Genomic DNA, 16,150 nt, shown 5'->3' on the forward strand with positions numbered 1-16,150 from the left:
GGAGGGGCTAAAAAGTGAGTGCCAGCTCTGACTGTGGCTTCAGGAGGCGCAGATCATCCAATATACCACCCAGCCTCCCCTCGCTAATGTCAGTGTGCACCCACAGGAGTTAGGGAAGTTGCAGCCTCAGATGGTGCCTCAGACACAGGGGCCTCAAGTAGGATTCCCTTGATTATATGCTGGACTTCTGCATGGTTTACAGAGGTGGAAAGCTCAGGTCTCTTTAGAGAGGAGGGACCATGGACAGATGCATTGCAGTTACTGCATGGTTATGAAATGTTTGTCATTCCATTTCTGGTCCTTGAATTTGACTTCAGGATGAAAAATGGGCATTTCATCTTTTACAGGTGAAAAACTCTATGTGATTTCTTGAACAGCAGCATATTGCTCTATATTTCTGTTTATCCATGTATTCTACCTCCTTCATACATTATTTGATGCTAGACCTTGAATTTTAAGAGTAAATCATTACTTCGAGTACCTAACTTAACCTCTGTCAGAAGGTGCTAGTTTATCGAAAATTCAGTCTTCTTTTTAAGGTGGCTCATGTTAGTCACCCCAAATCATTAGTCACCTCAGAGAATTTTGACCTGGAACGTTATCTTGATTTCGTGGTAAGAAATGCCTTTTGACCATTCCTTCTGAAAAGAAGCTTGACCTGAAATGTGTACCTCTTAGTTAGACTACATAAACTTGTTGAAACAGATGTAACTAATAAATTGTTTATTAAATATATAGGAATCAATACAGAGATAAGGAATTACATAATATAAAATATAACTAAGCGATTCCTCCCCTCCTTTACTTATTTTTTCTTCTAAAGTCAGACCTGAAACTGTAATCACAGCTTTAAAACAGTTTGTAGGTACCTGGAATGTTTTCAGTACACATCTTTTTCTTGTTATGAAAGACTCGAAAATGTTAGGAACAGACTAAAAACTTTACAGACTGCATACTATACACTAAGATAGTTTGTAGCAGGTGTCTTATATTTTCATGATACGGTAATTTTATAGATGATTAGCTGTCTGCTCGTTTCCTGTTGGTCCAGAAGCATATTAAGAATTTGCGTTGGAATTATAGGGAAGAGAATGAGAAAGAAACAAGTAAGAATTCTCCAAGAGAGTAATTATTACAGCTGTTTAGTTTCTGTCATCTTTGCTGTTAGGGCATCTTCCAGCACGTAGGAATGTCATATCTGAAACATGCTAACTTGCAATCTGCAATTAACGGTGTGATGAATTCAAAGATGATAACTGGGTAACAAATAAAGGCTCTCTGTAAATTGAAAGTTCAGGGTATACTTCTTTTCTTCTAATCATTAAGGAAAAAGACTGTTAGAGGATGAGGATTTGTTTTGCTACATCTCCTATCAGCAAGCACGTACATCATAACTTACAAAAAAGGCAGTATATAATATGTATTTTCATGGATGCTCTTGTCTTAACCGTGTATGTGAACTGGTAAATAATATAATGCTGTGTGCGTGACCACAGAGTTTTGCGCCATTGCTGACTTCATAGGGGTTGTCCTTGCCTCACTTGATTACATGACAGTCTATACCTTGTAGCGTTCCCTGTACTTTCAGATCTGCTTGTATTTCATAGGTGCAAGGCCAATCTGTAGGTCTGTATTTATACCACTGTATATCAGGAGTAGTACCACTGATTTCAGTGATGTTGTGCCACATCTAAATCATCAGAATTTGGTAATCTTATATTAAAATTATTGTGCAAGCATTGATGATAGTCAATTAAAAAAAATCCAAGAAAACTATGTTTCCTTTTGTGTTGGAATATTAAATGAACCTTTGTTTTATCTTTTTTATCTTAATGCTGTTTCTTTTTCCTCTTATACAGGAAGGGACACCAATGTGTTAGTTTATATTAAGAGGAGGCTGGCAATGTGTGCAAGAAAGCTTGGAAGGACCAGGGAAGCAGTGAAAATGATGAGAGATGTGAGTTTGGATTTGTTTCGCATGTGATACTTAGATAATAGTAGCACAGAAATGATGCACATTTGCTTACAAGTTAGCATCCATTCTTGCTGCATGCAGCATTGCTGCATTTTGTTTATGTAATGTACATAAAGGTTAAGTTGAGAGTTCATTTACAAGGTTGTGAAAGCAACACCATGAAGTCATAAAATACCAGATGAACAGTTGCCTGTACAGGCTGAATTTCCCATCCTGGTACATGTGCAGTGGAGTGCAGTCTGCAATTATCTGATAATGAAATTACATAGCATTTTTTCTGAAGCATGTAATGAATGTTGCTAACTTAACAAGCAGGTTTTAAGTGTTCTGTTTCCTTCTTATAAAGTTGCAGTTTGGCTCTGTGCATTGCTTACGTCACGCTATTCAGACCCAAGGAGGGTGTTATTTATTTATTAATGCAAAACCTATTACTGAGCAGTCAAAACCAAGTAATTAATCTGTAATGCACTGATTCCCATCTGAGATGGGGAATGATTGTATCCCTGTTTTGTAGGCAGGGAAGCTACCAATGGTAGTCGTAAGTCAGTAAGCGACAAAGCTACACATTGAAACACCAAACAGTAGCTATTTGGGGGATGGCAGGAGGGGCAGGTGTCCACATAAGGCACTGTGTATGTTTCAAGTATGTAAAACGCTCAAGTTTAGAGATAGCTGCAAATGCCCACCGTTTCTTCAAGTGAGATTCCCTGGATGCAGATTAGAACACAATTCTTTGAGGAGGTAACTTGCAAGTCCATGACAGGAGGAATGTAGCCCTAGAGCTCTGTGCAGCTGATGGTAAAACTGTGTACCAGTTTCCTGCATTCTCCTTTCTTACACTTCATTTTCCAGCTCCCACAAAAATGAGGTAGAGATGAATCCGGCAAGATTTAGAGTTCTGCAGTTTAAGCTGAAGGACCTAAATTTTAAATGCACAAAATGGAATCCTGGACCAGCATGAAGCACCAGTAAAGTGTGCAATAGACAGCTCAGACGAATGGTCCTGAAACCTGCCTAGTGAAAAGAGAAATTCTTGCTGCAAATCAGTGGGAATTTTAATGTAAAAAGGCAAATGACTTTTTCTGGAGCTTAGGCACTTGCATCAATGGCAATAGGGCAAGAATGTCTGTGAGTTTGGAATCCAGCACCCAGCATCTTCTCCTGGAACTGGGGCACCCATGAATACTTTTTGAAACCATGGAGCAGAGTTCATCATCATAATGCAGGACCTTGTCCTAAATAGTCTACCAGATGGCAAGAGCTGGGTAACTTTTGTTTCCTGTCTGTAGCTGGGATTTTTCAGACGTGGAACTCTCACTCTCCAGAAACACCAGGCTCCCAGACAGAGGTGTTGAACTTTTAAAAAACTCAGCCATTGTACAGCTAAGAGTGAGAGAAAGAGGTATGGGGAAGAAGGACCTACTTTTGCAGTCCTGTGGTCAGCTGGGAGAATGTTGATTTCAAAAACATTGTCTTCAATCTCATCGACTCCACTGATTCTTCATGAATTTTGTTACACAGCCACTCTGGGACAAATACTGAAATGTTTGGGGACAAACATTGAAGTTTTAAGTTCTGGCATTAGTATACAAGAAAGATAAAATTTTGAATTTCATGTTCAAATGTCACACATCATAATTATGGAAACTTCTGGAGCTAACCATGGGCTGCTGAATGTGTTTTGTGATTTGTAGATAGGGCTGTGTGGAACAGATACTCTGTGAAGCCACGTTCTGCTGATGTCAGTATGTATGATTAACTGTGTTTGGAGAGCACAGGGACTTGGGTGGTCCATCTAGTCCTAGATTCCTTATGCAAAGTGAGAGCCAGAATGTTTTGCCTATAATAAATGGTGTATTCTGTCACCAGAGAGAAAATTGTGTGTTGTTCAAGTTAAGTACAATGTGAATCTCGCAAAGCAACAATGACAGGGAGACCCAAAGTCATCATTTGTTAGACACTTGAAGGATGGAAACCACTCACCTCAGTCAGAACGTTAAAACACTAAAATGAAAGGACTGGATGCAAGACAAAGGAGGTGTAAAGATAGAAACTGAGCCAAATCCTCAGAACTGAATGTAGGTGCCTCTAGAGCTCTTCCTTGTGAGCAAGCAGAGCCAAGAATTAGCCGGTCCATAGATGAAATGTAAAAGCAGCAGCATCTGTAGGTCACAGCTCCAGTACACTGGGAGCCAAGAGCAGGGTCAAGTCAACTTTGCAGATGCTTTTCTTAGACTGACTTGAAGCTACTTATTTCTGATGAATGCATATCCTCTGTTTCTTCACGGAAGACATAAATAATATACTTATGAAGAAGTCTGAAGAACATTAATGTCTCATTGAAGGTTTCTATGTGATTGATGAGGGAGGAGATTAATTTATTCGCCCTAAAAAGAATATGAAGGATTTGTTGGCTGGGGACTGCTGAATCTAGCATCAGGGGACAGAGGGTGGAGGCCCTGTTTGTGTTTGAAAGATTGAAAACAGATTTCTCAAGACATGGAACATGATGGAAATGAAGTGTTAAGAGGTTCATGACACCATCTGGGAAATATGATTGGGATGTAGTGAGTCTTTGCCACTTTGAAAAAATAAAATATTTGAGAGTGTTTAATTCATTGCATGTATGAGGCCATCTTGAGGACATTACTGATGGATTAGATTGTCTTACTTGAATTTTTTGTAAGAAAAGACTGAGATCCTGCTTAGAACACCTCAATGGAAAGAAAATGAGTTGGTGGTGACTTTTTATTTTATGGTTATATACACTGCTGATAGGGAAATCATATTCTTTAATATTATATTTAAGGTATTTAAACCAAATTTTTAAAACCATTTTTAAAACTTCTTAAAGACAGGGGGGTTTAAATTAAAAAAAAATACAGGAATTTCTGTTGCTTCTGTGATTTTCAGATAGCATTTTGTTGCTCTTTTTGTTGCTTGTATGTCATTCATTTAGCTAAGTTGAATTAATGAGAATTGCAAACGTAATTTTCATGGAAGCTTGTAATTGAATCATACATAGGTGTTGGTTTTGCTTGTGTTTCTGGTGATGATTATTTACTATATTTTGCTATAGAAACCAGCAGCTGTCACTATTTGTATATATTGAGTTAGCTTATGATCTCATTTTGATTAGTGTATAGTTGGAATAATTCCAGTCTAGTCAGCCGAGTTATTCCATTTATACACAGCATGATATGGTGTGTGAGGGAACTAGATCTCTTACTGTCCCTGAGGAGAAAGTCTACAGTATTGGTTGTCTTATTTGTTGTGCTGATTATGTTAGGAGGACCTAAACTAGTGTGTTCTAAATGATGTTGGAAAACTTGGCATGTGCAGAGGTGAAAGGCCTTAAGGGTGACTGTGGGGAATCTACAGCATCCTGTCTAGGACGGCAAAACTCTTCAGTCTCCTGTCCAGGGTGGTGAAACACCAGCACAGGTTGCCCAGAGAGGTGGTAGATGCCCCATCCCTGGAGACATTCCACGCCGGGCTGGATGGGGCTCTCTGCAACCTGATCTAGTTGAAGATGTCTCTGCTCATTGCAGGGAGGTTGGACTAGATGACCTTTAAAAGTCCCTTTCAAACAAACTGTTGTATGCTTCTATTCTATGGGTGGCAGCCAGAAGGCGTGCTATGTGAACAGGAGCCTTTAATTGCTTCTTCTTTCAGAAAGAAGATGAAAGAAACTCATTCTAGAGTGCTTTTCTCTCCTACCTTGTGGCCCTGCGCCCACCTGAAGGCTGCTTTGTAGTCTGAACAAGTATATGTCTCTGAGACACGGTGGAACTGCAACTTGCCCCGTGCTTTGCAGGTTTGTTTAGAAATGAGTGAAGCTGAGGGAGAGAAGAGATTCTCCAGGTCTTTCCTTAGCTCTGAAGAAGGACAGAAACCAAAACACTTTTTAAGGGTCAGAAAAGTACATTTTATTTCTGGGATCAGTCATAACTGCTGAGAAATTACTCTTACTACCACAGTAAATGACCTAGAAGTCTACTTCTATGTACCTAGCTCTCAGAACCTTGCTGAGGATATTTCAGTTGGATGCGTTTATATGTTCCTCTCAGTGCCCACCTGCAGTCTCTAAATGCATATTTTATGCTACAGGCGACACTAAGGAATGATCGGTACCTAAGCAGCTTGTATTGTTAGAGTGCTGCACACTTATTAATGGGCTGCACAATAAGTTGTTTAAACACTCAGGCTACCCTGAGCATTTAAAATGGTTTAAGAGGTTACATCATCCGAAGGCTTCCAAAGGGTACTAAACCATACTAAAACAATTTTAGTGATATGGGTAGGTTGGGCGTTTGTCTTTTTATGACAGGCAATGTTAGTGATTTTTGCTGGTGTGATAGTTCTGCAGATCTACATACTTTCTTGGCAACTTCTTTTGCTGGGCTTTGAATTAGGTTTTCTGTTCAATATTCTCTTAAACTCTGTATTCTTGTATGCATTGCTGATTTTGCTCTCTGATAATGGAAATACTTAGCTAGGACAGTGTTCTGCACCTTCAATTATCAAACCATGTCAAAGAGAGTACTAATTGCAAATAAAGATGTTATGTTATCCTTAGTAATTTAACAACACAACTTCTGCAGCTACTTGCACTGACAACTACTGTCTGTCTCTCCCAAATATTTCTGTGCTCGAGGCAAGGAGCGAGTCAGATTCTTTGGCTTGTGTTACACAGGTCAGGTTAAGCAGGCTGCTCTGCCTTGAGTGAAATTCTAGTTTTATTAACGTTAAATGAGACCAAGATTAATCTCATAAATTTTAGAAGAGTCCTACATTTGTGAACGGTGACTTTTGCCGATCTCTACCACAGAGCAGTGTCTTCAGTTAATTCTTGTTCTGACACACAAGCACTGCAATAACAGCAAGTGATATATGCTGATGTTAACATTTCCATGTGTCTGTGCATTCAAATTGGGTTTGTTTTGTCACAGATTCACGTGTTATTGGTAAGTGGGAGGGGCAGGTCGGACCATCCTCCATTCACATGGGCTCTTAAATAAAGCAGAGGTTCATGTGATTCCCCTGATCGTATTTATCCCTTTTCCTGCACGTGACTCAGACCCCCCACTTTTTATCATGGCTGTGATCCTGTGCAAAACCCTCAACAGCTAGAAATTTGGTGACTACTACCTAAACCAAATAATAATGTTTCTCTTATAAATTATGGGCTTCCAGCACCATGATTCTGTTAAGATAAAATGTGGTCGTAGAACATAGTCACATAGTCTTGGTATGAGCCCTGGTAACTTGGACTCCTTTTTGTCTGCCCTTACACATCACTCCATGTTCAGGGGCTTTGCATTGTCCTTTAATTACGCTCTTTCATCTCTCTGAAATGTCCTCCCCCATTTTTGAGCTAATTGATAATTTCCTCACTTTAATTTCATTTAAAAATCTACTTGTAAAACTATGACAAAGTTTATGCAATCAGTACTTTGGGATGATGCAAGTAAAATAATGTCTTTGAAAAGGATTATGAATAATGACTTTATTTTCATGCTTTATAAAGTTACTAATCTTTGATGTAGCAAACTTTATTATAATTTATCACTGTTACTGCTTTTATGTGATGATTCTTTAGTAGTGAAGTACATCTGGAACAACTTGTGCTTTTCTAGTTTCGTGCCACATTCTCTTCATTCCTGAAATATGTGCATTTTTACAACACAGTCCAAATAACATCATTTTCATAATTATTTTCCTTAAAGAACTTAAGTCATACTCTGAAGGCTTTAATCCTTCAATTAAGAGAGAACATAAAGGCTGCATGTTCTGGCATATTTCCTTAGAGTTTGCATATTCAGTAAGATATTTTTCACTTTATTGACTCATTGTTAATCCTACATTGAAGAGAAGTAATATTTTCTGTGAATATTATGGAGCACTAGGACTAAACTCATATTTGCCAGATTAAAAATGGAATGTCAGCAAATTTTATACCTGTGCCATTCCACAGTCAGTGTAAACTGGAGCTGGGTCTCTTTTCTGACACTCTGAAGTTCAACCATTAGATGTCATGTCAAATTCCCTGAATTCCACATATTGATGAAAATATGTAGATCCTAATGCTAATTATTTCCAAGCTTCAAAAGAACAGGATCTGCCATATTTGGCTTCTTAGCTTCTGTCCTCTTGGAGCTGTGAAAGAGTAAATGCAGAGCTGCTTCCAAAGAAAACAGCAATTATTTGCCAAAAGGAATGTAACACTTAGAGAAATGCATTAAATGACAGAATCCTGCTTTTGCTGTAATTAAGCAGAACTAATTCAGGTAGGTTCACTGTATTTCAGGTTGCTTTCCAACTCTTGAGAGCGATGAGAATGTCCATTTACATCACGTGAATCCCACTCACAATGAGACCGCACTGAAATGAGTACCACTTTTAGGACCAGGACTTAGCCTAATTTTTAAGCATCTGACATTGTTAACAGAGCCTTTTTGTGTGCTGGCCTTAGTCTGCTGACAATGTTTCTTCCCTTCTGCCCTTGCCAGGTGAGCTGGTCAGGAGAAACACTTAAGCATTAGCGTGTATCATTAGACATCGGGGGGTTGCAAATGCCTCAAGCCCAGGGCGAGGTTCAGTCAGAATTTAGGCATCTGAAAGCTCAGCTGTAGACAATGAAGCCCACAGAAATTGAAGTTTCTGTTTTTCTACTCAGAAATGGCTTGGAGTTTTGCTTTTGTACCTTGTTCAGTTCACAGATTTTACACTTTGCGAGTCATACACGAGTAAACAGCTTTTGCAAAGTGCTTGTGAAAATAACAGTGCTATCCAGACTATGTGCTTGATTCTGCAGTGGTGGTGGGGAGTTGTACCTGGAAGATTCCAGCCTCAGTCATTCCTCTTTTAGGAGACAGATTTTATCATTTCAGATAGCCACTGTGGGAATAGACAAAGATTAAGGTTGTAACAGTTTCACTGTTTGCATTGGATTTCTCATTTGCTTGTTGTTGCTGTTTCTTCATTTTAAGCTGAATACAGTTTTCATATTTATGAATGCATTCAGCTGAATATATTGACCTAAAAATGTTTTAGTTTGTTGGGAAAGTATAAGTAGCAATGAATGATTGCATGCTCTGCCCGTAAAATACGTGACCATGCATACAACCATAACACAAATGGAGAATAAATGTGTCAACACCAGGTTATATGTAAGATCATTCATTTATCCACCTTTGTATTCCCTTGAGTCTCATGGTCTAGTCGTAGGCATAAACTGTAGCTTAAAGCTGTTTTCTACACAAATAATCCATCATTACTAATTGGTACATGATGGTAATATCATCACAGGGAGAATAACAGATGCAACAGTTAAAGCTACATTGCTTGAAAATGTTTCAAAAATTAGATCTAAATGAGAAAATGCTGATGACTGAAATATTCTCAGGGAAGGGAGTCATCTTCATTAAACTGTTCTTTGGGAGATAAAACTTGTTCCTCATCCAGCAAATCAGATGTGGATTTCCTTTTACCATTTTTTGTGATCATCACGTTTTCATATCCATCACAAAATCATTGAATCTACACCCTGCAATATGAATCGGGGTGAGTCTGGAAATATGGCCCTCCCAGGAATAGTGATAAGATATCCGGTTGTGTCAGACTTATTTCCAGAATTTTTCAGCAAACTTATACTTCAAAAATATTATTTATCTAAAAAATTAAAAAATATTATCTACCATTTCTCTGTATCTGCAGTATACCTAATGAATCTGTCAGTGAAAAGCAATTCCACTTTGTACCTGTGTATCTATTTCCCCCTAAATGTACAGAACGATTAGAAGGGAATATGGGCTAACCCAGCCTCAGGTCTGAATTTCATCACTGGAAAGTATTTTGACCAACACAAGTTCGAAGCAACATCCTTGTGAACATAGATTTGGTATGATATGTTCAGTAGCTGTTTGAACACCCTTATATTGTGAGGGAATGCATTCATAGCTGTGAGGTGTCCTTTTTCATATGGTACAAAATAAGATTGGCTCAGTGGAGCACAGCTCTTTCACACCAGCTGAGACACCAACCAACTGGAATTTTGCATTGAAACTTTCAGTCCTAACTAGTGTTAATGTAAAAAGCTCTAATGGCTTTGGTGAGAAATATTGAGTACTGAATTTGGTGACTGTCCCTTGAGATCTTGAGGTGTGGAGAAAGATGATAACAGAGCCTTTGTCTTTTCTCAAAGTGAAATGCTTGTCACTGAAGTGAAAGCATTTGTCAGGTTGCAGTAAAGGCATACAGAGAATTAAAATTGATAAGGCAAACAATGTGGCAAATGTTATTCTATAACTTCACAGAAAATACATCTGTGGGTGCGAAGGGAAGACTGTGCCTCTTAGAGCCCACATTAGAACTTGGTGCTGTAAGGGTCTGGGGAACTCGAGGGTGCATTCTTCATCGCATGTTTGGGGATAACGTGCCCATCTTTACATCCCTGTCAGGAGCGTGAGCCGCCTCCCTCTCCATCTGTGTGGCGGGGAGGGAGGGAGGGAGGGGAGCGGCCCCACGCGCTGCTCCGGCGGCTCCTCAGCATGACGCAGTATTTGGCCTGCCCTGACCATCACGCAGGCCGATGTTGCAACCTTTGTGGCATTTTTTTCTTGCCCAGTATTTGCTTTCACTCCAAGGCCTAAAAAGTTAACCTGTCATAATAGTTTTCCATCTAAGTGGCTTTACTTTCTGCAAAATTTTGCAAAAAATGAATTTTTGCTGTTCCTGAAAATTATTTGCAGTGAAAACTGTATAAACTACATCCTGAGATGACAGAAAAATCAGTTCATGCCATCTCTTTATATTCCTTTTTTAATAGCAAACGTGCTGTGGTTTGTTCAATGTTTGAGTAGCTGAGTGTCTACTTAGAGGTGTTTTATTTTTTTAGTTACAATATCAACTGAGTTCATTATAACAGGCTTGCACTTCTTAACATTCGACCTTTCCCAGATGAAACCTTAATTAACACTTGTCAGTTTGGAGGCCTGGCAGTCCAGACAGTGACCTTTATTCTGCTGCTGTCTTAGGCAGGGTTTATCACTCTGACAGAACCTAATTAAAATAAAAAATAATCAGTGAGTGATGTCAGTGACAAATGGAGAAACAGAATATGAGCTTTTACTGGCCATGGTACATCTATAACTAACTGCAACTCTTCCCTTTTCTACACTGATGGAGGGAATGTTATTCTGCCAGCCATTATTCATTCTCAATGAGCTGGGATAATCTTTCTTAATCCCTTGGAGGGGTTTCTTTGCAATTCTGAACTTTAAATCACTGTTTATGTAGAGCCAGATTCTCTCATGCTTTTTCCTGCCAAATAGTAGCTTGCTCTGTTAAAAATGCAATAGTAAGTAAGAAAAAGAATAAAGCTAAGTAGGCTCTATGCTGGATCCTTAACTGATGAATCCAATTATGTGTATTTCCACCTGCCATTATTTTTCTTCATGAACAATGACTTCAGATTTTTATTTTACTGTCAAATCCATCAACTTACCTAGATGGGCAGGAAGGCCTGTGGTCCATTTTTTGGAAAACTGAAGAAGAAAAGCCTGCAAACTATGTAGTTTTGTGTTCCTTTTCACAGGTTCAGCCTCTACCATTGAAACTAGGAGCTTTATGACAATCCCCATGCCACTAGCATCAAAAATTCAGTGAGCTCTTTCAACTGCTGTGTTAGTGATCATGATCCTCCCCAGAAATCTATATAATCAGTTAAACACACCTTTGATATTCTAATAATCCTCAAACTACAGCAAAGTCAGTACTATCCAGACAGCCAGATTTAGACAGACTTACTCTTTAAGGTCAGAACAGTTCTTACATCAGCTTATGCCAGACCATGGACACAAGGAAGAGATTCTCTGCACTTTGCATCTCTGTTCACCTGTTAAGGTCTCTTCCTTAACACAGTGAAGCTCTCATGGATTACCTGTTTCTCATTTTCTGAAGTTCTTGGTGAATCTCCACACCTCTTGTTTCAATACTGTCTTATTTTTGTTTATGTTACCTGTTTGTGAGATTAAGATTTGCTAGTTCTCATCAAGCTCTTTATATCTTCAAAGGCGGGTTTATTAAGTGACGGAGTTTTCAAGTCCAGCTTATTATTTTCAAATGGAGCACAGCACGGATTAGATTATTTTAACTATACATTTAATTCAGTTTGTCATACAAGATGGATTCTTTAGTTATAGTATTAGATTTGTATAAACTTTATTTTTCCCATTGTTGCTGCCTTTTTTTTTTTAATTAGCCACAATTGTAGTTGTGTTCTAAAGTTTCCACAATTATAAATCCTAATATCACTCACTTCATAGTATAGTTGCATGTATGTAAGCTCCTCTCATTTGATCTTATCTGATTTTTTTCCATGTATTTTCTGTATTTTTCCACTAATATACCAGAGAGGTACTGGATTACTTACTGCTGAAATACGGGAGCTGCATTTTTCAAGATTCTTTTCCAGTACAATAAGATAACTCTTCTTCACTTTGAAGAAGCTTGTTAATTGAAGGAGAGTTTTGTACTCAGGCAGCTGTGTTCTTGGATTTGACTAATAACATCCTGTGCAAAGCATGTCTTGTCAAGAAACCTGACCCAGTGTCTGTTAAGAGCTCAGAAATTTCTGAAATAATAGTGAACTCTGGGTAAGAGCCAAGAACAAGGAGAACTGAGGGGTTTTCACTTGATGTTGGTCATTTCAGTGCATTTTGAACATGAAAACCTTTTCTGTGTTAATGATCTAACCCTTTCGTATGTTATTGATTTTAGTTGATGAAGGAGTTTCCTCTGCTCAGCATGTTCAACATCCATGAGAACCTGCTAGAGGCTTTGTTGGAACTACAAGCCTATGCAGATGTCCAGGCAGTCTTAGCAAAGTATGATGGTAAGTTTGAATATATTTATATTTTCTCTATCCGGTACACACAGAAGCAATGTTTCTAGGACAAACTCTTAGAATTTAGGAAATGCTGTAATTAAGGTGATCGGCATGAGTTTCAGAGATCCACTGACACAGTTCTTAATCCAAAGATTAAACATTGTGCATTTCTTTTGCCAACCCATGCTTAATTCGTTGTACAGGCTAGTGGAACTCACTAGCAGCTCTTCAGTGCTTTCTTTGCTTTCTGTTGATGTTTAAAGAACATCTATTTAGGTTCTGCAGACTTTTTATTGCATGCTATTCAGACCTTGTCTGAAGAAAGGATTATCAGTTCCCTTGTGGACTTTTCTATGAATGTTGACTTAGTAGCATACAAGAGCTTTACAAACATTAACTGATTTAACTTCACAGCAGTCTAGTGAGTAAGCAGACTTCATGTCTTATGGGGAAAACTTGGAAAGTTTCAGAAGACTAGGTGAACTTTTTGCATTAATTTTCAGTATTTTTCAGTGAGCATTGGTTTATGCAGCATTACATCACTTCTAATGTTCAAATCGCAGCTCCCGCTGACTTGAGCTCCAGCCCTTTGAACTTGAATTCATGTTAAGTTAAATGGATTTTCCTTGTATTGTGTAGAAACTTTGTGACAGAAACAGGAATACAATCCAGTTTTCTTGAGCAGCATCCACCAGCCCGCACAGTGCCACTTGTCATCCTCTTCCTGCAGTCCCTGGCTCACTCACTGTCCACATTCCAAGTTCTGCAACAAGTGAATCAGGAATCCTACAGCCGTCAGTTTCCTGCCGTGTTATTGTACTACACAGTCTGCATTCATCCTCAGAAAAGTCTCATTCTGTGCACTGCAGTGTGGCAGGGGAGTTTATGAAAGGACTATTAAGTAATCATATAGCTGAAAATGAGATCCTAACACACATGAATCAAATAGCTGAATTAAGTGAAACAGGTAGCCTTAATTTTGATGTTTCTTAACTCTTTCTCTAGGTTGATCTTGTAGCCTTTAAAATGTTCTTAATTACTAGCTCTTCCAGCCTTTCTGATGTTCTTTGAATGGAGATTTTAAACCTCCAAAGTATTTTATAGGCAAATAGACATCATTACAAGTACTGTTGTATAAATGGCTACCATTATGGGCTCTGGAGCCTATATCCACAGTACTTGGACCACTCTTTCTCTTTGTTCTTTGAAAGACATAGCATCCCTTCCAGCCTGCCCTTATTTGACCTTCTGTTCCATTTGTCTACTGAGTTGTCTCCTCTTTTGCATGGTTAGCTTCCGCTTTCTGTTGCTCCCAGTTCATACCAGAGGCTCCTTGTTCAGCCAGTACCGCTCATTCCCAATTCCATTCTTCTGCCTCTCCTAACTACCCATCCCAATGTTCTCGTCAGGGCAATGGTGGTCATGATATATCATCTCACCCACTTTTCAGCTCCGGTCTTACCAGACATCTTTTCCACCTACCCTTTTCTCTGTGGCTTTTGTGTCCTCTTCGTTTGACATTGGCTGCTGCATAGCCTGGATGCCAAAAAGTAGAGCAGTAAGAGCCCACACAGACAGAGGCTTCTCACTGTCAGCCCCAGTACTTGGCCCCATATCATCACATGGAACAGCTGCAAGAGGGTGATGCATAAGTTTATTGGAGTACTGAGACGTGTGTTCTTGGTAAGCAAAGAATCTTTGGAGGTTATAACTGAAAAAAATGCAGAAGCTTCCACTGAATATATGCTAACTGCTTTTTTTTTAACATCTTTGTAACTTAGGTGTAGATCACCACGGACTTTATTTTGGCACATTAAGAAGCAAGTAAATAGGAATGTCCATTTTTATGTCCCAGACACCACTGGATGATGGTACCTTCTAGTCTTTAATGTAGTTATAAGATAATAGCCCCAGGAGACAGCAGAACTGTGACAGAACAGAGAATTAAGCCATGCTCTACCAAATCTCAGACTAAACTCTCACGCCAGCTCTACTTTTGCCTACTGAAGCACTCACCCCTAGTTTTAAACAGCATTATGGTGTCAGTTTGTGCTGTGGAAGTTGATAAAACTTGAAAGTGTGTTTTGTTTTCTCAAAAGGATCTCCTAGAGTCAGAACTGAGGTTGCAAATGTAACAAATGAGGCTTTTCAAAATAAAACTCTTCTAACTTCGAACCCATGCAGTTTGAACTCACACTTTGCCATATATAAACAAAGGTGTGCATATACACTAGGTATGCACAAGGACTTGGCAAACACAGGCTTAACCAGTATAACCCTCACAGTTCATGAGTCTCAAAAGGCCCATCTCAGGGAGTCTCAGCTCATTTTAGAACTCATCAGCTTCACGTGTTGTAAAATTTATTGGAATATAAAACAATGAACTCATTTATGCTTTCCTATCTGCAGTTTCTGTTGGTCCCACTCCACTGCCTTTTTTTGACTAAGGACAAACCTGATTTATTGTATTTTGATAACATATGAACAAATTATTTCCTTGAGCAGCCTGCCCCCACCCTGGGCTAAAAAATTGGATCACATTATGCAAAACCTCAGCCTCTGCAAGCAAACACACTGCTTTACCAAAAGCCATGTGTTAAATTGTGTTTACATTATGTACCTGGCAACAGAGCTGATGTCCATATTCATTATTCATGGAAAAAGGGCCTCATTAGTGGGAAGGCATGCACTGTTGCTGAGCTACATCGTTATGGTTTCAGAGTTCAGTGCCTGTCAATAGAGTACAGATGACCTAAATGTGGCTGAATTCTGAAAGGATTTTTGGCTCTGATTTAACACATATCCATGTTATTTACAGCGGAAATAGTTATGGCTGCTAAAAAAGCTGTTCTTGATGGAATAAGCTTCTGTTATTCATAGTGGATAAAGTTTCTATGCTCCTCTTTCCTTGCTTTTTAAACGGATTTTTTTCCAGTGGAGTAGGTGTGCTTGTAGTGTTGCATAGAACAAATGATTTATTAACTTCCCTGGGCAGCCAGTTGCTTTGATTGTTGTTATCTGGTAACTTGGGCACTGTGTGAAAACTCTGACCTTTCTGGTAATTGAAATTCAGATTTAAAAAGAATGGATGTCTATATATTTAGTCTTAGTCATGCAGTGGTTCCTCCCTAAACCTGTCCTTGCTTTCCTTTTTTTAAATGACAGCGTTTTCCAGTGAGACTATAAGCCTTCTGGTTTGCAGGAGGAACACCTTATACAGATTCCCCTTTCACTTAACCCTTTGCAAAGAAGGAGTCCCAAATTCAAAGTTCACTTGCAAAGAT

The 16,150-nt window shown here is 38.9% G+C and overlaps 1 protein-coding gene across 3 annotated transcripts in view; it reads left to right on the forward strand.

Moving 5' to 3' along the window:
* The window catches only part of ST7 (suppression of tumorigenicity 7), a 151,777-nt gene that overhangs the window by 100,296 nt on the left and 35,331 nt on the right, over window positions 1-16,150 (forward strand). For all 3 annotated transcript variants that reach the window (XM_005502949.4, XM_021288255.2, XM_065048795.1), the window contains exons 8-9: window positions 1,860-1,957; window positions 12,758-12,872. In XM_005502949.4, coding sequence (XP_005503006.1) covers window positions 1,860-1,957; window positions 12,758-12,872 — 213 coding nt within the window. The remainder of the gene's footprint in view (window positions 1-1,859; window positions 1,958-12,757; window positions 12,873-16,150) is intronic.

This window comes from Columba livia, chromosome 1 (assembly GCF_036013475.1).
Source record: "Columba livia isolate bColLiv1 breed racing homer chromosome 1, bColLiv1.pat.W.v2, whole genome shotgun sequence".
Lineage (NCBI taxonomy): Eukaryota > Metazoa > Chordata > Aves > Columbiformes > Columbidae > Columba > Columba livia.